The sequence below is a fragment of the Dicentrarchus labrax genome, unplaced genomic scaffold, assembly GCF_905237075.1.
Source record: "Dicentrarchus labrax unplaced genomic scaffold, dlabrax2021, whole genome shotgun sequence".
Lineage (NCBI taxonomy): Eukaryota > Metazoa > Chordata > Actinopteri > Moronidae > Dicentrarchus > Dicentrarchus labrax.
The window spans coordinates 33,353,507-33,381,258 of record NW_026136720.1 but is presented as its reverse complement, the minus strand read 5'-3'; the positions used below and the strand labels follow the sequence as shown (position 1 = coordinate 33,381,258).

The 27,752-nt window shown below is 40.8% G+C and overlaps 1 protein-coding gene and 1 long non-coding RNA gene across 2 annotated transcripts in view; one reads left to right on the top strand and one right to left on the bottom strand.

Annotated features, from left to right (window-relative positions):
• Nucleotides 1-27,752, bottom strand: part of LOC127353125 (uncharacterized) — a 54,114-nt gene that overhangs the window by 24,130 nt on the left and 2,232 nt on the right. Inside the window, exons 2-9 of the mRNA XM_051382136.1 lie at nucleotides 25,637-25,922; nucleotides 24,246-24,314; nucleotides 19,717-21,577; nucleotides 13,559-13,732; nucleotides 13,211-13,384; nucleotides 10,773-10,946; nucleotides 9,265-9,438; nucleotides 8,901-9,074 (exon numbers count right to left, since the gene is read on the bottom strand). Coding sequence (XP_051238096.1) covers nucleotides 8,901-9,074; nucleotides 9,265-9,438; nucleotides 10,773-10,946; nucleotides 13,211-13,384; nucleotides 13,559-13,732; nucleotides 19,717-21,577; nucleotides 24,246-24,314; nucleotides 25,637-25,910 — 3,074 coding nt within the window. The 5' untranslated portion in view covers nucleotides 25,911-25,922. The remainder of the gene's footprint in view (nucleotides 1-8,900; nucleotides 9,075-9,264; nucleotides 9,439-10,772; nucleotides 10,947-13,210; nucleotides 13,385-13,558; nucleotides 13,733-19,716; nucleotides 21,578-24,245; nucleotides 24,315-25,636; nucleotides 25,923-27,752) is intronic.
• On the top strand, nucleotides 14,862-19,035 carry LOC127353147 (uncharacterized). The gene is made up of 2 exons (XR_007881237.1): nucleotides 14,862-14,919; nucleotides 18,849-19,035. It is a non-coding gene; the product is annotated as an uncharacterized LOC127353147 (long non-coding RNA).

Genomic DNA, 27,752 nt, shown 5'->3' with positions numbered 1-27,752 from the left:
TGGAGTTCTCTTGGACATGACCTGCTGGACGTTTTTAAGGAGTCTTATGAGAAAGGAACTCTTCCAGCATCCTGTAGGCATGCTGTGATCTCCCTGTTACCCAAGAAGGGGGATCTGACCCTGTTAAAGAACTGGAGACCTGTAGCTCTTTTATGTACAGACTATAAGATTTTGTCGAAGGTTTTAGCTAACAGACTGAAGGTTTACATTGGATTATTTATTGGTACTGATCAGTCGTATTGTGTCCCTGATAGATCAATACAGGACAATTTGTTTTTAATGAGAGACACTTTTGAAGTTTGCAAACTTTACAACATTAATGTGGGTATCATTTCTATTGATCAGGAGAAGGCGTTCGATCGTGTCGATCACTCTTTTCTTTTCGCCACACTGCAGGCTTTTGGTGTTGGGGAGCACTTTTTTGTCCTGGGTGAAGTTGTTGTACAGTGGTGTATGTTGTGTTGTAAAGGTTGGGGGAGGGTTGAGCAGACCTGTACCAGTAAAAAGAGGGATCAGGCAGGGCTGCCCCATCTCAGGCCAATTGTACAGTGTGGCAATAGAGCCGCTTTTGTGTAGGCTAAGGAGCCGACTGAGAGGTCTGGTTTTGCCTGAACTGGTTCACAGCCCCCCCGTGGTCATATCAGCATATGCTGATGATGTAAATGTCCTTGTCCAGGGTCAGGAAGACATTCAGGAGTTAAAAGACGGTCTTTATAAAGTCCGTTTAGTCGGTTTTATATGAGAAAGCTGCTTCAGCCAGGGTTAACTGGGAGAAGAGTGAGGCCGTTTTGGTTGGTCAGTGGAGTGAAGGGAACACACCCAGTCTTCCTGGAAACCTTGAGTGGGGAAAAAGAGGTCTAAAGGTCCTAGGAGTGTATCTGGGAAGTGAAGAAATAAAGGCACAGAACTGGGAGGGAGTGCTGGAGAAGGTAAAAGCCAAGTTGTCTAAATGGAAATGGTTGCTACCCCAGCTGTCCTACAGGGGAAGAGCTCTGATTGTTAATAACCTGGTTGCCTCATCCCTGTGGCACAGACTACAAGTACTAACCCCCCCGCAAGGCCTTTTAAAACAACTGCAGAGGCTCCTCATAGATTTTTTCTGGTCGGGTCATCACTGGGTGTGAGCGTCGGTCCTGTACCTTCCTGTGGCAGAGGGGGGGCAGGGCCTCATAGACATCGCCTCCAGGACTGCTGCGTTCAGACTGCAGGCAGCTCAGCGGCTGCTGTATAGCTGTTCTCTCTGCTGGTCTGCTGTGGCCCGGTTGCTGCTCTGGAGGGTCGGGCGGCTCGGCTACAATAAACAACTCTTCCTAATGAAGTCCCCTTCGTGCAGCCATACTGGTTTTACACCTTTTTACAGCTCTGTCATTGATGCCTGGAGGACTCTGAGCTTCACTCGACCACCTGACCCCAGGCCTGGCATGTGGCTGTTTGAAGAACCTCTGTTTAATAATGATTTCCTGTCTGATACCGTCTTCTCTTCAGCCACCCTAAAAACAGCGTTCATTGAGACGGGAGTAGTGAAGCTGGGCCATCTTACGAAGACATCAATTGAGAGTCTGGCTGAAGTGACGGGCATACGGTCAACCAGAGTGCTGCAGAACCTGGTGAATGGAGTCTGGCAATCTCTGTCGGCACCACTTCGGACTTTTGCGCAGAGCCGAAGTTTGGCTGACCAGTGGAGTAGAGGACATGAGTATGTCTTTCCCCCCTTGAGTGTGAGTCCTGAGGAGGGGGAATGGAGAGAGGAGACAGGCCTTGTTTTAACTCTAAAAACTCCAGCACTGGGAACATTCAGCTCCTGTACAAGTAAACAGCTGTACTCCAGCTGTGTGAAGGTACTGAATTTTTCTCTTCTTGCAGGAGTCAGAGAGTCAAAGTGGACCGAGGTTTTAGGCTCAGACTTTTCTCCTAATGGCAGCTGGCGGGTCCTGTATAAGCCTCCTGTCGAGAAACGGCTGGCTGACATCCAGTGGAGGATTATACATGGAGCGATAGCTACGAACAGACACAGGGCTCACTTTGACCCACGCACTGGGGAGGGTTGTCCTTTCTGCTCACTAACAGAGACCTTAGACCACCTGGTGGTGTCCTGTCCCCGATTGGTAGATGTTTTTAAAATGCTGCAGGAGTGGGTGGGGGGCTTGGGAGAGGTTTTCTCTGTTCCCCTCTTTGTCTTTGGACCAAAATACACACCCAAGAAAAGGCAAACTTTGGTTTTAATCAATTTTATTTTTGCAAGTGCCAAACTAGCGATCTGGAAAAGCAGAAAAAACAAACTGCTTGAAAAAGGCTGGACAGACCCAGTACGCTGTCTGAGGGGTTTAGTGGCAGCCCATCTGAGGGTAGAACACACATATTTCAGACTAACCAACAACCTGGATGGTTTTAAAGCTGTGTGGGCTGTTAGGCAGGTCTTGTGCTCACTGGGGGAGGATGGCTCTTTACATTTTTAGAATGATGGTTGGTCTATAGTGTTTTGTGAGATTAGTTATGCATCAAGTGAAATAAGTATTTAAGGGTTTTTTAGAATGTGTTTTAAATAAAGTTACTTGAAAGTCGTCTTCTTCTTCTTCTTCTTCTTCTTCACTTGTTACACATCATTGGAAAGCTTAGAAACTACACTTTCAGAATCTGTAAATAACTCAAAATGCCTCTCGGGAGACCTGTTGCTGGTTTTCTCGTGGCTGGTCACATATGGTACAGACAGAGGATTGTTTTATTCCTAATAAACACTAAATCATAAACAAAAAATATTTCTTTCATTACATGTGTTTTTAATCTCATTCTCTACTTATACAATACTAAATGTATTTGGGCATTTCTTTTTGGCCTCTTAATAAATAAAATAAAACAACAAACAGTCCTTTTCTCAGGTCCTTTTACTAATAGTGTTCTCTGTCTGCAATTTCACAATGTTTTACAAAACAGTTATAAAACTGTGTCTTCCAAGGTACGCTTAATATCTCCTCTTCACCTGTTGTGTCGCTTCCCTCCATTTTTTCTGTTTACTAACTAACTGAATCTGTGGTGCCGTGCAAAAAGATACTGATGGTGTGTTTAAGGCCCCTCGACAAACACGGGTGCAGAGGAGATAAACTAAGTATTAATCACTGTAACCATGGGTTTTACCGATGCAGACACGCAAAGAAAGATACATTGCGCATTTAGCCGGCGGTTGTATCCGATGCACACTGAAGCTACCGGTGCACTCGCATCGCAAACGTCTGTCTCGGACCACCGATTCAAATTGGTGAATCTCTCTATCCCTAGTAGAAAGTTCCATAGATGATGTCTACTAATGAGAGAATCCAAGGGGACATCTGGAGTCACACCTAAAAGTAGAAGTCTTGATTCTCAATTTAGTGACATTGAATACTGATAATCATCATTCATTTATTTCAACATTAAGGAAAATAGGAATAGTAGTTCTTGTTATATCAGATAACACATGTACAGCTCTAGGCCAATAACTGTCAGTCCCACATTACATGCAAAAAATAAAATCATATCTCTGGATAAATTTGAAATTAATCATTTCATTGTTCTAGTTTTATGACGAGAGGGCCACATCCTCCCAACCTTTTTCCAATTAATCGACTCCCGACAGTTCTGTAAGTCAACATTCCAGATGTTGGTCATACCCATCAGCAGGCTGTAGCTTCTTGCAACTTCATGTACATATAAGATACAAAGTCCTCACATTTAAGCTTGAATAACTGACTGCAGTTGCAGATAAAAGAAAAAGGAAGTTGATGGTAAATAGTAAATGTTTTTATGAGATCTTCAAATGATTTCAGACCTTCATCACTGATGCAGCCCTGATGGTGCATGTGCATGAAAAGTGTGTGCCTAATTTTCTTGTACATGCATGCTTTTCACATGAGAAAGATCTAGATTGCAAAGTACAGAAAACTAAAACCTTTAAAGTGTTTCCCAAATATATACATGAAAACATATTTGAAAGTATTTCAAGATATTTAAAACTATAGATTTGCAGTGCGCAGAAGGAGACTCCCTCCTACAGTGAGCACATAGATACTGAGCAACCAGGTGACAATAACCCAAACCCAAACCCAAACCCAGGATAAAGAGGTTCAGTGAATGTGGTGTTGAAGGTGTGGAGGTGGATCAGTGTGTCAGAGGAGACTGTGTAGAAGGACAGAGTGCCAGCAGGACAGTCCACATACACTGCTACTCTGTTAGAGACAGAGGAGGAGGAGGGGGGGCTTGTTCTTCTGTTGTTGCAACAGACAGAGTATCCATTAACATCAGTGCACTCCAGACTCCAGGACTGATTATTTCCTCCAAACCAGCGATCAGCGCTGTCTCCTCTCCTTCTGATTCCTTTGTAACTCACTGATATATAAACTCTTTCTTTCCACTCAACCTCCCAGTAACAGCGACCAGTCAGACCATTTCTACACAGCAGCTGAGGCCAGACATTAAACCTCTTTGGATGATCAGGATAGGTCTGCTCTTCTGTGACTAATGTCACTTTCCTGTTGTTGTCAGACAGTTTGAGGTTTCTGTGTACTGTGTTTGTGTCCACTTTGAGTACACAGGAATCTGATGGAGAGAAGAAGACTCAATACAGCAGCAGTTTATCATCTAACACAGCTGATGGCTTTATTTGTTGCTTTATTAACAGACTGACTGTTAATTAGATCAAAACTTCACAATGACTCATCTGTTTGGATCTTCTTTCAAACTGACAGTTGAATGCAGATACACAAGCTTTTGATTTAAACTACTTTAACATGTTTTCATGAATCAAAGTGAACACACACTTACACTTCCTCAGACCAGGTTTCAGCCTCTGCTCTCCACCGTGTTCCACCCTGGAGGAAGAAACAAAGTCAGAATGAACCTTCAGAAGCTTCCTCATCAATGATGATAAAATTCACTCAGATCCAATCTTAAGATTACTTACTCTTCTTGGGGCCCCTAAAGTAAACTGGTACATCATAATAAGTAATTACTGAGTACTGAATCATTACTTCCTCCCCTTTTTATCATTAATGCAAGTTGTTTAAATCCCCCCCTCAGAAATACTTGTATAACTGCCCTTGAAAAGGCAAAGCCATCTCTTTCATAGTTTTCATATTTTTCTTCTATTAAAAGAAAAAAATCAGTAGCAACCTTTAAGCAATGATGATTGCTAGGTTGTATGTTTGTTGATGTTTTCCAGTATCAAGTCTCAGTTTGATTATGTCACGAGATGATACAATAAACAGTAGCTAGTTTTAACTAAAAGCTCCCTGTCACAAACTCCCTTTAAGAAATATCACATTTGAAAAATTACTAACGTGTCCCTAACAACACGTAACTCTAGAAACACGAGCTAAAGGCCGTAATGTCCAGTCTGACTGTCAATACAGGATCAATATCATCCATAAAGATACAGTTTATACTGATCAATATCATCCATAAAGATACAGTGTATACTGATCAATATCATCCATAAAGATACAGTGTATACTGATCAATATCATCCATAAAGATACAGTGTATTCTGATCAATATAATAAAGATATGCCTCTAATCTGGGGGCGTTTGTCTGCCACTAACACTTTACTTTGGAGGCCACAAAAACAATTACTAATGTTTGAGTAACTAGTAATCAATTAGTCAGAAAGTGATCATTATGATTAATTAAAAACTGACTAGCTTTTCTGAAGCCTGAAAATGGAGAAAATAGCAGGTGCAGAATTACGATATTCTTAAATGTGTAGTCCAGCTTCATTACACAAATAATTACATCCAAACAACCTTCTCTAGTCATACCTGAGAGTGAACCCTCTTGCATTCTCCAATCTATCAGACAGCTTTTTTGAGTCTCCTGGATGATTGTAGCTCAGGTCCAGCTCTCTCAGATGGGAGGGGTTGGATCTCAGAGCTGAGGCCAGAGAAGTACAGCCTTCCTCTGAGATCATGCAGCCTGACAGCCTGGAGACACAGATTGATATTTACGATTAACTTCTAGGGGGTGTCACAAATTCAAACATTTCAGATCTCCTAATGATCTGCGTGGATTTGTGTGAATATTGGTGAGCATGATCTAGGGTTATGACTCAGTCGATGCATAAAATTTGGTGATGACTTAAGTGGCCGTGGCTTCTTACAACAAATCTAAATTTCACATTCCAACAAATTAACTTTAACTCTTACCTTCATACAACTGCAAAACATTTAAATAAATCATCTGTACATCCTACAGAGCTGACCTTCTTTCAGCACATCCGCTGAATAATGACAAACGTTTGCCTCACAACGTATGGTCTATTCAAACTCTGTCACTATATTTCTCAAAGTATGCAAAATCAATAAACATCTATACCTTCACAAGTCTTTGTTCAAGTGCTACCAAACAGACCACACAGACATTCAGTAGACACTAGATATGACATGTTTCTAACAGCGTTCAGATCAGTCAAACAATGAATCCACAGTGACATTCTGTGTCTTACTGTAATTTGTACTGTATTCACAACACTTCTATTTTACTAAATGTTTCATCAAACATTCAGTTTAATTCAATCAAATCAATTCATAGCAGAGATTATCTCAGGGCACTTTTCAAATAGAGCAGGTCTAGACCGAACTCTATATAAAATCATAACCAAAATATTTGACAATACAACTGAAATCAGCAGAATGATTTGATCTCTGATCAAATTTTGAATTATTTTTCTCTCAATGGGCTGAATTTTGAGTTTCAACTAGTCTATAGCAAAGGCCACTCAATGTGTTGATGATAAAAAAAAAAATGGTTGTTGCTGTCTTTCTTCAGTGCTGCTTTTGATGTTCTTGGCCCTGAACTATTACTGAAAAAAACTTGATATGGCTTCAGTGCAAATGCAGTCAGCTGGATTTATAGTTACTGTACTTCACAGAATGCAGTGTGGTTACTTTAGTATTTTAACTACAAGAAATGTAGAATGTGGATATATGCTGATGATTCCACATTATAAAAGTCCACTATAGAGTTATCCTCATATTAGCTAATATTGTAGCTAATATGGGGCAGTATCTGTTGATGCAAATTTTTTGTGACTGTTGTACAACTGATCTAGCCTAGCGCAATAGCATGACTGCACTGTGAAAAGTTAGTTTTAGCTAGCAGCTACAAGCAATTGTATTTGTAGCATTTTTGGAAAAAAATGCTCCACAGCTCCAAAACATTTTACCTCCAATTTAGACTATTAATTGTCTTTAACCTGATTGGTAGCTGTCGACATTCTAGATTAACTCAGCTGTGAACAGGACAAGAAGACACCGTAGGAATGTTAACATTACAAAAATAGCTTATTTTATGTTGCAGCAAATACAACGCTATTATACTGCAACCTGAATTCAGTATAACTTCCTTCAACAAACAGCACAGGTTACCCACAAGCCCACCTTTCTAAAAGGGGAATGCTCAGCTGGTAATGCACAGTTCAATTAAAAGACCTTATTTAGAGGTTTATTCTCTCTATTGTATATTTCTATTAGCTCTTCAGTGTTCACCCACTGCATGAAGTTGCATGACGTTCACTCCTGTCTAAAAGTTGTGGGCTGACTTTTTAGCAATCTCCTAGTTCTTTCAAAAAATTGTGCTCTAGCTAGGCCTAAAAGCTAGAAGTAAAAGATTTCATACTGTATATTAATGGTAGACATGTTCAGAGAGTCTAGCACTTGTGCAAAGCAGATAACTTTTTGTAACAGAGCTACCACTCAGTGAGATATGTTGTCATTTTCCTTAACAAAAGAAAAGCTTACTTTAAAACCAGCTAAATAAGTTTGTTCTCTTAAAGGACCAGTGTGTGGGATTTAGTGGCATCTAGTGGTATAGTTGTAGATTGGAACTGAACACCAGTCGCATCTGTGATTTCAACACATTTGTGAACACAACTTGAGAGAAATAAGCATTTTGTGCACATAGAAAAAGTCTTGTGCAGAAAGTGGCTGTCACTCTTCCTGTCGTTGTGGGTCAATTTAAATCCTTAACTTGACTCAGAGTTATGCATATGGTTGAATCCCAAATATAATATTTATATATTTATATAAATATTATGCAAAGGCCCACCCTTATGGAGAGAGAGGGTGAAAAAAGATATTCTTACACTTACATGAAGAAGACATTCCCAGATCAAAGTTCCAGCTAGTTCTTACTAGAACAGGTATTTGGCTCACCCAGAAATATCCCTCAAAATTTCAATATTCTTGCATAACTATGGCAGCGGGAACAGGCCACAAGGTTTCCTTTTATTATTCAAAGATCTTTGATTAGACCAATACAGCATCTAATTCTCTAAAGATAGACTGGGACTGGGCCCCAGACTCAGAAGACAGACTGGATTTTGACTTGTGTCATGGGGAGAGACAGGTTTTAATGATAGGTTGGAAGATACCAGGGAGCTGTATCCAGTTAGGACTGGTTTAATGAACTTAGTAAAGTAGCCTCTTATAAGTAAATGTTTTATAGAAAAACTGATGGATGGGACAAATTAATATTCTATTTTCTTGGAATTAAAGGTGTAAAAGTGCAGAATCCATTTCCAGTCAGACAATGATGTATGGTTATTAAGAAGTACTATTTATTTGTATTAAGCAAGAAAAAACAAGTTTCCTATGAAATTTTGAGAAAGGGAGATTGGTTTATAATTGTGTGTGTTTGTGTCTGTTGAAAACGCTGACAATGTTTCTGTTCCATTTGTACATGATGTTAATCCAATGAGATGAGTTTTTTTGTGTGTTGTGTTACAATGTTGTGTGGTTACAATGTAATGTACAAAGTGTATGTGACCTAATCTACACTGTTAAATTTGAAGGTTGAGGGTTTTTAAAAAAAATACACATTAACCTGTATGTCAATCTCAATTCAAATTGTCATATGTGTTAAAAAGAAGCCTGACCTGAGAGTCTCCAGTTTACAGTGTGAACTCTTCAGTCCAGCAGACAGCTGTTTCACTCCTGAATCCTGCAAGTCGTTGTTACTCAGGTCCAGCTCTCTCAGACTAGAGGACTGGGAGCTGAGAACTGAGGACAGAGCTTCACAGCTTCTCTCTGACAGATTACAGACATTCAACCTGCAAAAATATGCACAGGACATACAGTATGTAAAAACATTTCTCTCTGAGTTCGATTTGACTTACACTTATATTTTGGTACATACGATTTTCATAGGTGTGTCTAAAGAGAAGTGGTAAAATGACCTAAGAAAAATTACAACATAATGCAACAGTTATGGTTCATCCTTTACATTTTTTTAATCCTGACCTGAGAGTCTCCAGTGTACAGTGTGGACTCTTCAGTCCAGCAGACAACAGCTTCACTCCTGAATCCTGTAGGTCGTTGTTACTCAGGTCCAGCTCTCTCAGACTAGAGGACTGAGAGCTGAGAACTGAGGACAGAGCTTCACAGCTTCTCTCTGACAGATTACAGCTACTGAGCCTGAAGGAGAGTAAGTGATAAAGACAAACACTGATACTTCTGTTGTATACAAATTTTTTTTTATGTTTATGTAAAAACTATTAAATTTATATGGTTGCTCTTGTTCAATAGATACGTATCAGGACCTCAGGCAATGATTTTTATGAATTTGTGTTTTTCATTGTCTATATTTCTGGAAACCAAAACCCTTTAAACCCCTCTTAAACAAAACCTAAAATTCAATGCATCTATCAAACTAAAACACCTGAAAGTTTCCTATATCACCACCTCCAATAAATCTTTGATCAAGCTTAAATTTAGACTTGAGGTCTCCTCATCTCTTTTGTCTCTTTATTGAAAGTTTTTTAGCTGTTAATGTTAACATCAGCGCTTGAGGTCACAAACTGATGGTTTGAGGTCAGCAAAATTCATGGTTCTATCAAATATGGCAAGACGTCCACGTCCTGAAGCAGCAAAACAGCCCCAGACCATCACACTACCACCACCATTTTTGACTGTTGGTATGATGTTCTTTTTATGAAATGGTTAGTTTTACACCAGAGTTCAACTTTTGTCTCATCAGGTTCGCTGGAGTCCCAAAGCCCTAGAAATGGCGTTGTAACCCTTTCCAGACTGATAGATGTCAGTGATTTTGTTTCTCATCTGTTCTTTAATTTCTTAACTGTTGCTTTTGGGATCTTTTAGCCTACTTCACTTCAGACAGCCTAATTAAGGGATTTCTTGATTCAGTAGGTCTAGCAGTAATCAGGCATGGGTGTGGCTAGTGAAATTGAACTCAGCTTTCCAAAAAATGTGGTTAATCGCAGTTAACAAGGGGAGGCACTTACTTTTTCACATAGGGCCAGGTAGGTTTGGATAGCTTTTTCCCCTTAATAAATGAAATCATCATCATTTAAAAACTTTATCTTTTTGTCTAATATAAAAATTTGTTTGGTGATCTGAAACATTAAGTGTAACAAATATTCAATAAAAGGGGGCAAATACTTTTTCACAGCACTGTATATGGGTATTTACTGGTGTTGTTGATTCAGGTCTAAATATGGACAATTTAGAGCAAAGTATTTGAATTCTATATATATTTTACTTTTTCTATATAAGATTGCACAACAACCGCCCTCTACTGGTTGAAACCCACTATTACAATAGAATTTTGCTGCTTGCTGATCTGGAGTCAGGTGACATCACCAACCAAACACTGCTGCTATAAAGACATTAGCCTGACACTACCATAGAAAGTGGAGAGTTAGCCTCTTTGTGCTGCTAGCTTAGCTAACATTACCTCAGATTGTCAGTGTGACAGAAAAACTGTGTGAGCTCTGGTTGTCTGTTCATACCTGAGAGTGTCCAGTCTCCAGTGTGGATCCTCCAGTCCAGCCGTCAGCAGCTTCACTCCTGAGTCTCCTGGATGATTGCAGCTCAGGTCCAGCTCTTTCAGATGGGAGGGGTTGGATCTCAGAGCTGAGGCCAGAGAAGTACAGCCTTCCTCTGAGATCATACAGCCTGACAGCCTGGAGAGAGAGAGAGAGAGAGAGAGAGAGAGAGAGAGAGAGAGAGAGAGAGAGCAAATTATATGTCTTTAATTTTCATCTTTTCTTCCCTTGTAAATGTAAGTTCACTGTTACTTAGTTTAATGTATTTTCTCATCAGTCCACTGCTTTGAAATTAATTGGTTTTTTTACAGTTAAATGCCACCAGAACCAGTAATCAATATTTTAAGTATTCAAACATAAGAATTTAATTAATTTAATCTGACCACTCAGGGGCAGCACAACAAGCTGTAAAACCAGACACTGACACACGAACAGCTTATGAAATTGATTTTGCTGGAATGTCTTATGCAGCGCTCCACTGTCAGCAGATATGAATGTCAGCTCAAAAAACTCATTGCTGAACATCATAAAAATGAAGGATGTCTGACTGAATCACTATCCAATACCTGAAATAAGAATTTTACCATTACTGACATGATGGTTATGTTATATATTTATCTGAGTTATGACAATCATCTGAAACAATTGAGCATCCATATCCACTTTAATAAAAAGTGGATATCTATTTTTCAAACAAAATGACTCTTCAATAACTTCACTTATACTTCTATGGGAAACAGCCAAAGCACTGATGAGAGGAAAAATAATCTCATACTCCACAAAAACATGATTCCAAGATGGCAGTGCGTGTGCAACACGAGGCTCAGTGTCTCTCTAGATTCTGTGAATTAGTAGTTATCTGCCTTTTTGTTTCACGGCTGTTTACTCAGAACAGTGTTGCATTCATCTCCTACAGCCGACGGAGGCTACCGACCCGGCTTCTCCAACTGGAAGTGCTGGCAGGCGGTGCCAAGATCGTAAATAAAGGCGGGGGAGGAGAGGAGGGCTACGAGCTAAGCTAAAGCTAACTCCTCATTTGTTCGCTACCCAGCATTTTCCTTGCCTTGTTCGCTCTCTGGTGAACAAAATGGATGAACTGCAGCTGCGGATCATCTCACACAGTTGGATTAAGGACTGTAACATCATGATCTTCACTGAAACATGGCTCAACAGCGGCGTCCCCGATAGCGCAATTGAGCTAACAGGGCGCTGGTGGGGGTCTGTGCATTTATATGAACAAAGCTTGGTGCACGGACACTGCTACAATTGGGAGTCAGTGCTCGGCTAACCTAGAGTTTCTCATGGTGAAGTGTAGACCTTTCTATCTGCCCAGAGAGTTTACATCTACTGTTGTGACTGCAGCCTATATGCCCCGGATGCTAATGCTAAACTTGCCATGAAAGAACTGCATGCTAACATTAGCAAACATCAAACTTCACATCCTGAGGCAGCCATTATTGTTGGGGGTGAGTAAGAATAACCCTAGGTTCCTCTTCAGCACTGTAGCCAGGCTGACAGAGAGTCACAGCTCTATTGAGCCACATATCCCCATAAACTTAAGTAGCAATGACTTCATGAGCTTCTTTTATAATAAAATTATTACTATTAGAGAGAAAATTAATCACCAACTGCCATCAACAGTTATCAGTGGCTCTCCAAGTTCAGGGACTTCTGTCAATGTAAACTTAGATATATATTTAGACTGTTTTTCTGCTATTGATCTTCATCAGTTAACTTCAATCATTTCTTCATCGAAGCCATCAACCTGTCTGTTAGACCCGATCCCAACTAGGCTGCTTAAAGAAGTTGTTCCCTTAATTGGCACTTCTTTACTGGATATGATTAATCTTTCTTTATTATCAGAATATAATGTTATAAAGAGTTCGTCTAGACCTGCTCTATTTGAAAAGTGTCCTGAGATAACTTCTGTTATGAATTGGCGCTATATAAATAAAATTGAATTGAATTGAAAAATTGAATTGAATATAACTGGCAGTGGAACTTACTGCGCTGCGAGGGGGGCGCCACCTAAAATCTTGCCTAGGGCGCCAAATTGCTTAGGGCCGAGCATGGGTCTGCCTCCAAAAAATTGATGAAGGAGGTAGAACCTCCTGCTGCCCACTGTCATTGACTCTTGGGAGTGACAGTGTCATTAGTTGCCCGGCAGGGGAGATGCTCTGTAATGCACAGGAATTTCATAACTGAACTATGAGCAGACACACACTTTTACTCTCTGAGTGAGTGGAAATTTGATGTTTTCACATTAGAGATGACAAAGACGAGTCATATGTAAATAATGAGACTCATGTAGGCTGTAGTTTATAGGAGTTTAGTGTTTTGGCAGCAGAATATTAATCTAACCCTTCAGGGTTTGAACCCTAATGATAATAATAGTTCCTGACCTGAGAATCTCCAGTACACAGTGTGTAATCTTCAGTCCAGCAGACACCAGCATCACTCCTGAATCCTGCAGGTTGTTGTTATTCAGGTCCAGCTCTCTCAGACTGGAGGACTGGGAGCTGAGAACTGAGGACAGAGCTTCACAGCTTCTATCAGACAGATTACAGCCACTCAGCCTAAAAACATATGTACAGGAGACATGTGAAAAAATGCCTGTCTATATTTCATATGGCTTAGACTTATTGGTATGCACTGCATTCATATATGAGAATGTAAAATCACTAAAGAAAAATTATACCAAAATCATGTGACAGATCTGGCTGACCTTTTACAGTTTTATTAATCCTGACCTGAGAGTCTCCAGTTTACAGTGTGAACTCTTCAGTCCAACAGACAGCTGCTTCAGTCCTGAATCCTGCAGGTTGTTGTTACTCAGGTCCAGCTCTCTCAGACTAGAGGACTGGGAGCTGAGAACTGAGGACAGAGCTTCACAGCTTCTCTCTGACAGATTACAGCCACTCAGCCTGAAGGAGAATTAGTGATAAAGACAAACACTGTGATTGTTTTGATTGTATGCAATGCAAAAAACATTATGTCTCTGAAGGTCACTACATTGATGAGTCAAACAATCAAGCATTATGATATTTGGAAGTACAATGACACTGAAGAAACCAATTTAATTTAATTGACAAATCATGCAACTATCAGTTGACTAATTTAATTCAATTTTCAATTCAATTTTATTTGTATAGCGCCAATTCATAACAGAAGTTATCTCAGGACACTTTTCAAATAGAGCAGGTCTAGACCGAACTCTTTATAACATTATTTACAGAGACCCAACAGTACCACCATGAGCAAGCACTGGCGTCAAGGGCAAGGAAAACTGCCTGTTAAAAGGCAGAAACCTAGGACAGATCCTTCGGCTCTAGGTGGGTGGTCGTCTGTCTCGACCAGTTGGGGTAGAGAGAGAGAGAGAGAGAGAGAAACGACAGACAGACAGACAGGTGCACAGCAACAACAGTATTGGCAATGGCAGTCAAGCAGGACCATGGCAGGAGGCTCCACCAGGATCCATGAGAACCTGCGAGACGAGAGCACAGCTCCGGGGAAGAAGTGAAGTTAGTAACATGCATTAATGGGACATGAATGAGTGCAGAAAGAGAGAGGAAGAGAGGAGCTCAGTGCACCATGGGAAATCCCCGATAGCCTAGGCCTATAGCAGCATAACTAAGGGATGGTTCAGGACTCACCTGATCCAGCCCTAACTATAAGCTTTATCAAAGAGAAATGTCTTAAGCCTACTCTTGAATGTGGTGAGGGTGTCTGCCTCCAGAACCACAACTGGAAGCTGGTTCCACAGGAGAGGAGCTTGGTAATCATCAGGTGAGTCCTGAACACTGAGCTACTCTCTTCCTCTCTCTTTCTGCACTCATTCATGTCCCATTAATGCATGTTACTAACTCCACTTCTTCCCCGGAGTTCTTGTGCTTTCTCGTCTCGCAGGTTCTTATCGATCCTGGTGGAGCCTCCTGCCATGGTCCTGCTTGACTGCCATTGCCAATACTGTTGTTGCTGTGCACCTGTCTGTCTGTCTCTCGCTCTCTCTCTCTCTGCCTCTCTCTCTCTCTCTCTCTCTCTCTCTCTCTCTCTCCACCCCAACTGGTCGAGACAGACGACCACCCACCTAGAGCCGGAGGATCTGTCCTAGGTTTCTGCCTTTTAACAGGCAGTTTTTCCTTGCCCTTGTCGCCAAGTGCTTGCTCATGGTGGTACTGTTGGGTCTCTGTAATTAATGTTAAAGAGTTCGGTCTAGACCTGCTCTATTTGAAAAGTGTCCTGAGATAACTTCTGTTATGAATTGGCGCTATACAAATAAAATTGAATTGAATTGAATTGAATTGAATTGGTAACTGAAGGCTCTGGCTCCTGTACTACTTTTAGAGACTATAGGAACCACAAGTAGCCCAGCATTCAGAGAACGTAGTGTTCTAGAGGGGTAATAGGGTACTATGAGCTCTTTAAGATATGAAGGGGCCTGACCATGAAGAGCTTTATAGGTGAGGAGGAGGATTTTAAATTCTATTCTACATTTTACAGGGAGCCAATGCAGAGAAGCTAGTACAGGAGAGATGTGATCTCTTTTTCTAGTTCCTGTCAGTACTCGTGCTGCAGCGTTCTGAATTAATTGGAGCGTTTTAATGGACTTATTGGGGCAACCTGATAATAAAGAGTTGCAGTAATCCAGCCTTGAAGTAACAAATGCATGGATTAGTTTTTCTGCATCTGTCTGTGATAGGATGTGTCTAATTTTTGTAATATTACGTAAATGAATGAATTAATTAAGGGAACAACTTCTTTAAGCAGCCTAGTTGGGATCGGGTCTAATAGACAGGTTTATGGGGATATGTGGCTCAATAGAGCTGTGACTCTCTGTCAGCCTGGCTACAGTGCTGAAGAGGAACCTAGGGTTATTCTTATTTTCTTCTATTAGTGCTGAGTAATAGGCTCCTCTGGCATTACGGAGGGCCTTTCTATAGGTTTTAAGATTATCATGCCAAATTGAGCGATATTCTGATAATTTGGAAGAGCGCCATTTCCTTTCAGATTTCCTAGCTATTTGTTTTAACTGGCGGGTTTGGTGGTTGTACCAAGGTGCTAGTCTCCTATGTTTTAATAATTTCCTTTTTATAGGAGCAATAGAGTCTAATGTTGATCGTAGTGAGCCTGTAGCACTATCGACAAGATTATCAATTTCAGAGGGACTAAAGTTGTTATAGGACTCTGTTAAATTCAGACATGGCATTGAATTAAACACTGAAGGAATCTCCTCCTTAAATTTAGCTACAGCACTGTCAGAGCTGTAGGAAGTTTTGCCTAATGGCTTATAATCTAATAGTATGAATTCAAAAGTTATTAAATAATGGTCAGATAGGAAAGGATTATGTGGGAAGACTATTAAATGTTCAATATCAATGCCATATGATAAGACAAGGTCAAGAGTGTGATTAAAACAATGAGTTGGTTTATTTACACTCTGACAGAAGCCAATTGAGTCTATTAATGATATAAATGCGTTACTAAGGCTGTCAATTTTAACATCCACATGAAAATTAAAATCACCTACAATAATTACTTTATCTGATTTAAGGACTAAACTTGATAAAAACTCTGAGAATTCAGATATAAAATCAGAGTACGGTCCAGGAGCGCGGTACACTATAACAAATAGAACTGGCTGCAGTGTTTTCCAGTTTGGGTGAGAAAGACTAAGAACAAGGCTTTCAAATGAATTATAATTGAGTTTAGGTTTAGGGTCCATTAAAACGCTCGAATCATATATGGCTGCCACTCCACCTCCTCGGCCAGTGCCTCGAGGAATGTGAGTATTAATATGACTGGGGGGGTGGATTCATTTAGGCTAACATACTCCTCGTGGGACAACCAGGTCTCAGTAAGACAAAGTAAATCAATATCATAATCTGATATTAATTCATTCACTAAAACAGCTTTAGAGGACAGAGACCTGATATTTAACAGTCCACATTTCATTCTCTTATTTTGTGCTACTGAGGAGTAGGTTTTAATTTTTATTAGGTTTTTATTTTTAACTCCTCTTGTTTTTGTTTCTTTAAATAATTTAGGTGGTCGGGGGGACAGACACAGTCTCTATGGGGTTTTGGGTGGGTGACTGTTCTAAAGAAAGCGCAGAGAAGTGTGTAAGACAGCAGCTCTGCTTCCTGGTCCCAACTCTGGACTGTTAGGTTTTAGAGATAAACTTCACCATATTTCTAGATAAGAGAGCTGCTCCATCCAAAGTGGGATGGATGCCGTCTCTCCTAATCAGACCAGGTTTTCCCCAAAAAGGCTTCCAGTTATTAATGAAGCCCACATCGTTTGCTGGACACCACCTCGACAGCCAGCGGTGGAATGACGACATGCGGCTATACATGTCATCACTGGTCACATTGGGGAGGGGTCCAGAGAAAACTACGGAGTTGTTATAGCATAATTACACACCGACTCCACATTAATTTTGGTGACCTCCGATTGGTGTAAACGGGTGTCATTACCGCCGACGTGGATAACAATCTTACCATATTTACGATTATCATTAGCCAGCAGTTTTAAATATGATTCAATGTCGCCCGCTCTGGCCCCAGGGATACATTTAACTATGGCCGCTGGTTTCACTAACTTCACGTTTCTGACTTTGGAGCTGCCAATAACCAGAGTTGGTTCCTCAGCGGGTGTGTCGCTGAGTGGGGAAAATGTATTAGAAACATGAATGAATACTACAGTTAGTCATGGAGTTCCACAAGGTTCTGTACTTGGACCAATACTATTTACTTTATATATGCTCCCTTTAGGCAACATTATTAGGAATCACTCCATTAACTTTCACTGTTATGCAGATGATACGCAGTTATATCTATCAATCAAACCCAATTCAATTAATCAATTATCTAAATTACAAACATGTCTTACGGACATAAAATCCTGGATGAGCTGCAATTTTCTGATGTTAAACTCAGAAAAAAACAAAATTCTTGTTCTTGGCCCCAAAAACCTTAGAGACTCACTGTCTAAAGATATAGTTACTCTAGATGGCATTAACTTGGCCTCTAGCACCACTGTCAGGAATCTTGGAGTTATCTTTGATCAGGATTTGTCATTTAACTCCCACATAAAGCAGACCTCTAGGACCGCCTTCTTTCATTTACGTAATATTACAAAAATTAGACACATCCTATCACAGACAGATGCAGAAAAACTAATCCATGCATTTGTTACTTCAAGGCTGGATTACTGCAACTCTTTATTATCAGGTTGCCCCAATAAGTCCATTAAAACGCTCCAATTAATTCAGAACGCTGCAGCACGAGTACTGACAGGAACTAGAAAAAGAGATCACATCTCTCCTGTACTAGCTTCTCTGCATTGGCTCCCTGTAAAATGTAGAATTGAATTTAAAATCCTCCTCCTCACCTATAAAGCTCTTCAAGGTCAGGCCCCTTCATATCTTAAAGAGCTCATAGTACCCTATTACCCCTCTAGAACACTACGTTCTCTGAATGCTGGGCTACTTGTGGTTCCTATAGTCTCTAAAAGTAGAACAGGAGCCAGAGCCTTCAGTTACCAAGCCCCTCTCTTGTGGAACCAGCTTCCAGTTGTGGTTCGGGAGGCAGACACCCTCACCACATTCAAGAGTAGGCTTAAGACATTCCTCTTTGATAAAGCTTATAGTTAGGGCTGGATCAGGTGAGTCCTGAACCATCCCTTAGTTATGCTGCTATAGGCCTAGACTATCGGGTGATTTCCCATGGTGCACTGAGCTCCTCCCTTCCTCTCTCTTTCTGCACTCATTCATGTCCCATTAATGCATGTTACTAACTTCACTTCTTCCCCGGAGTTCTTGTGCTTTCTCGTCTCGCAGGTTCCTGTCGATCCTGGTGGAGCCTCCTGCCATGGTCCTGCTAGATTGCCGTTGCCAATATCTCTCTCCCTCTCCCTCTCTCTCTCTCTCTCTCTCTCCCTCTCCCTCTCCCTCCCTCTCTCTCTCTCTCTCTCTCCCTCTCCCCCTCCCCTAACTGGTCAAGACAGACGACCACCCACCTAGAGCCGAAGGATCTGTCCTAGGTTTCTGCCTTTTAACAGGCAGTTTTTCCTTGCCCTTGTCTCCAAGGTCTTGCTCATGGTGGTACTGTTGGGTCTCTGTAATTAATGTTTTAAAGAGTTCGGTCTAGACCTGCTCTAATTGAAAAGTGTCCTGAGATAACTTCTTTTATGAATTGGCGCTATACAAATAAAATTGAATTGAATTGAATTGGTTGGTGGTGTAGGCTTCTGTGTTTTAGTCTTCCTTCGCTAAGTCACCCAGCCTCCCTGTCTTCCCGGCTGCTCGGGAACTACCGGAGGAACTACCGGGGGAACTACCGGGGGACGGCTAACAGAAGCTACCTTCGGTCGGACCGCACCGGCTACTGGGGGCTGGCTAACTATAGCAGCTAAAGATATCTCTGTGGTGCGGTGCCGTTCCACTAACTCACTAAGCCTCGCCTCCAGCGCAGTAAATAAACTACACTTAATACATGTACCATTATCTTTAAAGGAGGCAGAGGAATAACTGAACATCTGGCACACTGAGCAGGACAGAGGAGAGGGAGAGGGAGAAGCCATAGCCAACTGCTAATGCTAATGAAGCTAGCGGGTATGAAAAACTTTGAAAATAGTAATAGAGTAACTCCGAGTGCTTAGGTAGAAATAGTCTACGTTTAAATATTAAGCGGGAAAATAACCGCTGTAACGAGCAAAACTAATTTAGATTTAGTGTTCACTGACAGAGCTACAGCACCAAACAGTGTACACAGAGCAGGAAGTAAACCGGAAATGGAGTCAGTACGCTTACCGTAGCACGTCACCAGCAACAGCAACTAAGACATTCATTAGTTAAGAACAACCCCACACATGTGATACAGTTAGTATCTTCAGATATCTGTGCACTTACAGAGCTTTGTTGGAGGCTTTGACCACTGGCAGCAGCCTCAGAAGAGCCTCCTCTGAAGCAGAGTATTTCTTCAGGTCAAACACATCCAGATCTGTTTCTGATGACAGTAAGATGAAGACCAGAGCTGACCACAGAGCAGGAGACAGTTCATCTGTGGAGAGACTTCCTGAACTCAGGTACTGTTGGATCTCTTCAACTAGAGAACGATCATTCAGTTCATTCAGACAGTGGAACAGATTGATGCTTCTCTCTGGAGACAGATTCTCACTGATCTTCTTCTTGATGTACTCAACTGTTTTCTGATTGGTCTGTGAGCTTCTTGTTTCTTTCAGTAGGTCTCGTAAAATACTCTGATTAGTCTGCAGAGAGAGACCCAGGAGGAAGCGGAGGAACAAGTCCAGGTGTCCATTTGGACTCTGTAAGGCCTTGTCAACAGCAAACATGTGGACCTCTGTGATTGATGTTTTGCTAAAAAACTTTTTTGTTCGTTTGACCAAAGTTTGCACTGGCTCAGACATCACATTCTTGTTCCGGTTGATGAGTGCCCTCTCCACATATAAAGCTGCCAAAAACTCCTGAACACTCAGATGGACGAAGCTAAACATCTTGTCTTCATCATTCTTTTTCCCACGTTCCTCTTTAAAGATCTCTGTGAACACTCCTGAGCACACTGAGGCTCCACTGACATCAATGCCGCTCTCTTTCAGATCTTTCTCGTAGAAGATCAGGTTGCCCTTTTTCAGTTGGTGGAAAGCCAGTTTTGCTAATGACTTAATGTACTGAATTGACTGTTTTTTGACATACTTCTCTTTTGTCTGATGAATCTGAAACACCAGGAATTCTGCATACATCTCAGTCAGGGTCTTGGGCAGCTCTCCTCCCTCTCTGGTCTTCAACACATCCTCCAGAACTATAGCAGTGATCCAGCAGAAGACTGGGATGTGGCACATGATGTGGAGGCTTCGTGATTTCTTGATGTGGGAGATGATCGTATTGGCCTTCTTCTTATCAGTGTATCTCTTCCTGAAGTACTCCTCCTTCTGAGGTTCAGTGAACCCTCTGACCTCTGTCACTGTGTCAACAAAATCAGAATGGATCTGATTGGCTGCTGCAGGTCGTGTGGTTATCCAGAGGCGAGCAGAGGGAAGCAGATTCTTCTTGATGAGGTTTGACAGCAGCTGATCCACTGTGGTGGACTTTGTCACATCGAAGTCTGTGTTCTGGGTTTTATTGTTAGAGCAGTCCAGTTGAAGGCGGCTCTCATCCAGTCCATCCAAAACAAACAGAAGTTTGAATTCGCTGTCATCATAGTTGGTGTTTCCTGATGACTGCAGAGTTGTAAAGATGTGATTAAGAGCTTCTTCTGGGATGTCTTTGGTCTCCCTGAAACATTTATGAATTAGCTCTACCAAGCATAACTCTTCGCCCTTCCATGAGTTCAGCTGGCGGAAGGTGAAGGGGAATATGAGATGAACATCTTGATTGGCTCTTTCTTCAGACCAGTCTGACACAAACTTGCACACAAGAAATGTTTTGCCAATTCCTGCGATTCCCCTGGTCAGCACTGCTCTTATGGCTCTTGTTTTTCCAGAGGGAGGTTTGAATATGTCACTGGGTTGAATTGATATCTCTGTTTCTGATGACTTCACCACTTCAATCTGCATGACCTCATGTTGTTTGTTGATGTGTATGTCACCTCCAGCTGTGATGTACAGTTCTGTGTAGATGTCGTCCAGAGGTTGCTCATCCTTCTTTTCCATCCACCCCTCTTGTGCACACATAAACCTAGTCTTGAGGTTTTTTTGAAGCTTTTTTTGGTAATATGAGATGTGTCGTCGCTCTGGTACTGGAACAAGCCCATCTGCGTGACATAAATAGAAAAACATTTTTATGTTTAATTCAATTCAATTGTTTAGGCTGTATGTGAACAGATGATTCTTTTCTCACAAGCATCAGTTAATGCATGTCTTTTGTTTTTGTTTGATTCTGAAAAGAAAGTACACTGCAGTCAGAGATAATTTCAGTGGGAGCAAGTTGTACAGTATTCTTGTATCCAGAGATTTACAATTTTGTACCAGCAGGCTTTCTTAATGTTTAGGTTTGAATGCTTTGTTTTCATTCATACACCTTTAATTTTTGCTTTTACTGTAATATTCATTCCAAACAATTGCACATGTTAAATAATGTTTGGGGACATTAGTGATGTGCACATTTCTAATTTATAGCGGTATTCTGTTCTGTTTAAAACAAAGAAAGCTGGACAGCTTTTGAGTTGGAGACTGGGAGGGAGCCTGTCACTGTGTGTATTGAATGGGTCCTGTGCTACTCTTATAGGACATAAAGGTGCAGATGCTGATTCCTGCTATGAATGGTGTTCTTCAGCCTGAGTGGAACCATACTACAGCTGCTACATAAAACTGGTGCGATTACTCAGATCCATTGGCCAGCCACCACCAAGTGCAGTGGTTCAATTGTGCGCTTGTGAGATCTGGGATGTGGATCCTGTTAACTGCTGAAGTAATTTCTAATATAATGTATAAACAAAGACCTTCAATAATTAACTTTACAAAAAGGAATCATATTGGGCTGGTCTGAGTATTTCAGAAACTGCTAATCTACTGGGATTTTAACACACAACAATCTCTAGGATTTACAGAGAATGGTCAGAAAAAGAGAAAATATCCAGTGAGTGGCAATTCTCTAGGCAAGAATGCCTTGGTGATGCCAGAGATTAGAGGAGAATGGCCAGACTGGTTCAAGATGATAGAAAGGCAACAGTAACTCAAATAACCACTCGTATGGTATGCAGAAGACCATCTCTGACACATCGAACCTTGAAGCTGATGGGCAACAGCAGCAGAAGAACACAGGGTGCTACTCTTGTCAGCTGAGAACTAGCCAACTATAGACCGATTTCTAATCTCCCCTTCCTCTCTAAGATTCTGGAGAAAGTAGTCGCCAAAGAGTTGTGTGACTTTCTACATAACAATAGTTTATTTGAGGATTTTCAGTCAGGATTTAGAGTTCATCATAGCACAGAGACAGCTCTGGTTAAAGTTAATAATGACCTTCTGACTGCTTCTGACAATGGACTTGTCTCTGTACTTGTATTATTAGATCTTAGTGCTGCATTTGACACCATTGACCATAATATTCTTTTACAGAGACTTGAGCATCCAATTGGCATTAAAGGAACCGCACTAAGCTGGTTTAAGTCATATTTATCAGATCGCTCGCAATTTGTACATGTTAACGATGAATCTTCAATAAACACTACAGTTAGTCATGGAGTTCCACAAGGTTCTGTACTTGGACCAATACTATTTACTTTATATATGCTCCCTTTAGGCAACATTATTAGGAATCACTCCATTAACTTTCACTGTTATGCAGATGATACGCAGTTATATCTATCAATCAAGCCCAATGAAATTAATCAATTATCTAAATTACAAACATGTCTTAAGGGCATAAAATCCTGGATGACCTGCAATTTTCTGATGTTAAACTTTCTTGAATTCTTGTTCTTGGCCCCAAAAACCTTAGAGACTCACTGTCTAAAGATATAGTTACTCTAGATGGCATTAACTTGGCCTCTAGCCCCACTGTCAGGAATCTTGGAGTTATCTTTGATCAGGATTTGTCATTTAACTCCCACATAAAGCAGACCTCTAGGACTGCCTTCTTTCATTTACGTAATATTAGAAAAATTAGACACATCCTATCACAGACAGATGCAGAAAAACTAATCCATGCATTTGTTACTTCAAGGCTGGATTACTGCAACTCTTTATTATCAGGTTGCCCCAATAAGTCCATTAAAACGCTCCAATTAATTCAGAACGCTGCAGCACGAGTACTGACAGGAACTAGAAAAAGAGATCACATCTCTCCTGCGCTAGCTTCTCTGCATTGGCTCCCTGTAAAATGTAGAATAGAATTTAAAATCCTCCTCCTCACCTACAAAGCTCTTCATGATCAGGCCCCTTCAAATCTTAAAGAGCTCATTGCACCCTATTACCCCACTAGAACACTACATTCTCTGAATGCTGGGCTACTTGTGGTTCCTATAGTCTCTAAAAGTAGAACAGGAGCCAGAGCCTTCAGTTACCAAGCTCCTCTCCTGTGGAACCAGCTTCCAGTTGTGGTTCGGGAGGCAGACACCCTCACCACATTTAAGAGTAGGCTTAAGACATTCCTCTTTGATAAAGCTTATAGTTAGGGCTGGATCAGGTGAGTCCTGAACCATCCCTTAGTTATGCTGCTATAGGCCTGGACTATCGAGGGATTTCCCATGGTGCACTGAGCTCCTCTCTTCCTCTCTCTCTCTTTCTGCACTCATTCATGTTCCATTAATGCATGTTACTAACTTCCCTTTTTTCGTTTTTGTGCTTTCTCGTCTAGTTCTCCTGTCTTTGCTTTCACGAAGATGTAAAGTAAAACTTACTTACATTTAATTTTTTCAAATGTAAGAACTACAATTGGTCTGTCAGCGCTTCCATATACACCAGAGAATACAGCAGCTTTACCTTCACTCTGAGAGGAGGATGGTCCTCTTCTCTCTGAAGTCTCTCCAACATCATTGACATCCACTGACCCTGAGTGAGTGAGTGAGTGAGAGAGAGAGAGAGAGAGAGAGAGAGAGAGAGAGAGAGAGAGAGATTGTGATATATATATATGTGTGTGTGGTTTTTAAACGTCTCTGTGTGGTATGTGCTGTAGGTTATCTAATTTCATCTTTGGTAGCTGATTAGTTGAAGTGTGACCTCTGTGTAACTCAGAAAACTACAAAATAATAAAGAATGTGATCGACTATAAAGACAAGTTATGAGATGATATAACTTTATTTGAAATTTAATGAATTCCTATTAATAAATTACTAAAACGTGATTATTATAAACAAAAACAGCAAAAAAGGAAAAACTGTAATTAAATTTACTGACGTAAATATATCGCTCAGTCAATCAACCATCTTTCATTTGTTAGCAAATGCATCACTCTTATCTGATTGGTTATCTGTGTGTGTGTGGCTCAACTATCTCTGCAGATCAGGATCAGACTGACCTGAGAGTTTCAACATGGCTGCTGTGTGGTTTAAGGGTGTGCAACGTCGGCTTTGTTTGGACTACAAAGATACCGTTAATAAATTATTTCATAAATGATTTACGAATTCCGCTAGCATTGTCAACCATAGCCACCATAGCCATGTGCGCACCAGAGCCAATCACTGCAGAGCCGACCCCCACGACACACCTTAAGAAACACGCTGATCTATACCTGCAGCGGCGCGAGCAGCTTTATACCTGCAGCGGATTTTGACGGCTGTTCGGTCCCGTTCTTCGGTCCCGTTCTGTGCTTCTAAACTGACTATTGTGGATTACTAACACTGAACGAGTCCGGACCGAGTCTGGAGATCCGGATACGCGAGGACAAAAAACTGGAATCAGAATCTGTGGATGTTCGTCTGTAGCTAGCTGCTACACCTTCAAACAAAACCTAATTTGGCCGTCCATGAAAAAGCTACTTAACCTCCCACTTTTCTATAGCAATACATACTTCCTACGGGCAGTGCACTAATTAAATTAAAGCATAAAATAGCACACTTGATATCTGTCAGTGTCTCAAACTTGCAAGCAAATAATTGATATTGATGATGATGATTGATAACCTGAACCTTTTCTCATAATTAAATGCTATAATCAGGCCCCCATTTGTTTTTCCTTGTTGAATACAGAAACCATTATTTTTGACAAAACCTCGAGCTATTGATAACTTTTCATCATGAACATGTACCGACCAAATTTGAAGTTGATCAGATCAATTCCCTAGAAGGAGTTTTATTAAAATACAGCAGATGGAAATGGCTAAAACAGTGCCAAAATTGCTTTGCTGCAAAGGCCTTAAAAACAGTGGGACTGACCTTCTGGTCCTGAGCTGGTGTCTGGCAGATTCTGCACCAGATCGTTCCTGTTTATTTTCTTTAAAACCTTCTTGGTCACCTTCAGAGCTCCATGAAGTTCATAGTTGTTCACCATCAATTTCACTGTGTCTCGCCTTTCTGCCGTCTGCAGCTCACACACTTTGATAGCTTGGTACCTTTCCAGGATGTCAGGCTGCTCCAGATACCATTTGAAGTCCCTGAAGTCCTCGTCTCGTAAACCCTTCAGAGTGTTCAAAAGGTCCTCTGACGTCATCGTGGCTTACTGCTAAAATCAGAAAGACAGTATTTACAACCTGAAGGAAAACTAGAACACAAATGTATCAGAGCAGCAACAGGAGTTCTGATTAGCTGACACACAAGCTGTCTTGTGCAAATTTGTGTGCAGAGTCTGTTAGAGATCCTGTTGATGCTCTGTGGTTTGGACTTAATGCAGTTTAGAAGAGGCACATTGCATAAACCTCTTTCAATTAAAGAAAGACATGTTTGAGTTCAGGCACAGCTTTAGGAGGATGCTAATAAATTGTCCTTGATTCATTTTATTAATCCCAACTATTCAAGGCAGGCGGCCACCGACCCAGAGCCGGGGTCTGTCCAAGGTTTCTGGCTCTTAAAGGTTTCTTAAAAGTTTTTCCTTGCCACTGTCGCCAAGTGCATGCACACATATAAAGAGCTGAAGTCAATTGTGCTTTTGTTTCATCAGCTCTTAGTTCTTATAATAAAGGCTATAAAAGTGCTTTACAGCACATGACCTCAAACACCACTGTACATGCAAGATGAAATCATCATGAAACCACAACTTAAAGGTTAACAACTTTTTTATATAAATCATTTTATAAAAGGAGTATGGTCTTGACCTGTCCAACGTAAAAAGTTTCCTGAGAGAGTTTTGATTTGGCGCTTTACAAATAAAACTGAATTGAATATAAGCTAAGAAAATGTCCAATGTTACATTGAGGACAACACGAGTCAACTCTGCGGTGAACAAAATGTCCTGTTTCCTCTCAGTACAACAGATGAAATAAGAACCCAAGTGTTTAAAGCCAGGCTAGCAACAATGTGCGCAGGGCTCACATAGCATAAGTGGATAAGCGGATAACTGTGGGAAGATGCAACACCCTGAATTATGGATTTAGGTTGATTTTTTTTATACATTACACATGTTGATCTAATGATGGTGCAAGATGAAAACTGAGGTGATACTCAGTCATCATGAGCTGAAAAACAAAACTTTTACTGTGACAGTTTGGAGAATATTAGAACCTGGTCCAGTCACCCAACAGTCTACCTGCTGCTCTTATGTCTAATAAGTTTACAAGTAATGAAGAATGAGGAACAACAGTCGGGCAGTGTCTGTATGCGGAAGTGAAATTTCAACTTCCGCTTTTTTAGTTCCAGTACATATTCAACGTACATTGTAGATCCACACAACTGCATTATATTTTGTTGTTGTGTTCAGTTGACTCCTGTTGACTCAACAGTGGCTCATAATGAATGTGTGCTGACCCAGGTCCTGCTAACTGCAGCTGATTCGAAGTCCAAGTCGGCAGCCTCAGCCAGATACCTGACTTATTGTGTTTTCTTTTTTAAATCTTTTATTTACTCTTTGTTTGAGACACTGACAGATATTAAGTATTAGTGTGGTATATTTATGCATGTGTTGCCTTTAAAGTTAATTTAGTAATAAAGTTATAAAAGTAGTAAAAAATTAATAAGTTATTAGTTAAAAAAGTGAGTTCCCTACTTTCAACTGATTTTAATGTAGGAACTGGGGAAGATCATCTGAATTTCATACGACTGGACTTGTGACTTTCTTGACCTGAGTAATGACTTGACTTGCTTGACGTATAGCATTGACTTGAGACTTGCTTGTGACTTGCACATGTGTAACTTACTCCCACCTCTGGTAGATACAGGACAGACATCAGTGATGTAAATACAGGGCAAAGATCATTGCTATAGATACATGGCAGAGGTCAGTGCTATAGATACAGGGCATAGATCATTGCTATAGATACAGGGTATAGGTCAGTGCTATAGATACAGGGCAGTGGTCACTGCTATAGATACAGGGCAGATATCTTTGCTATCGATACAG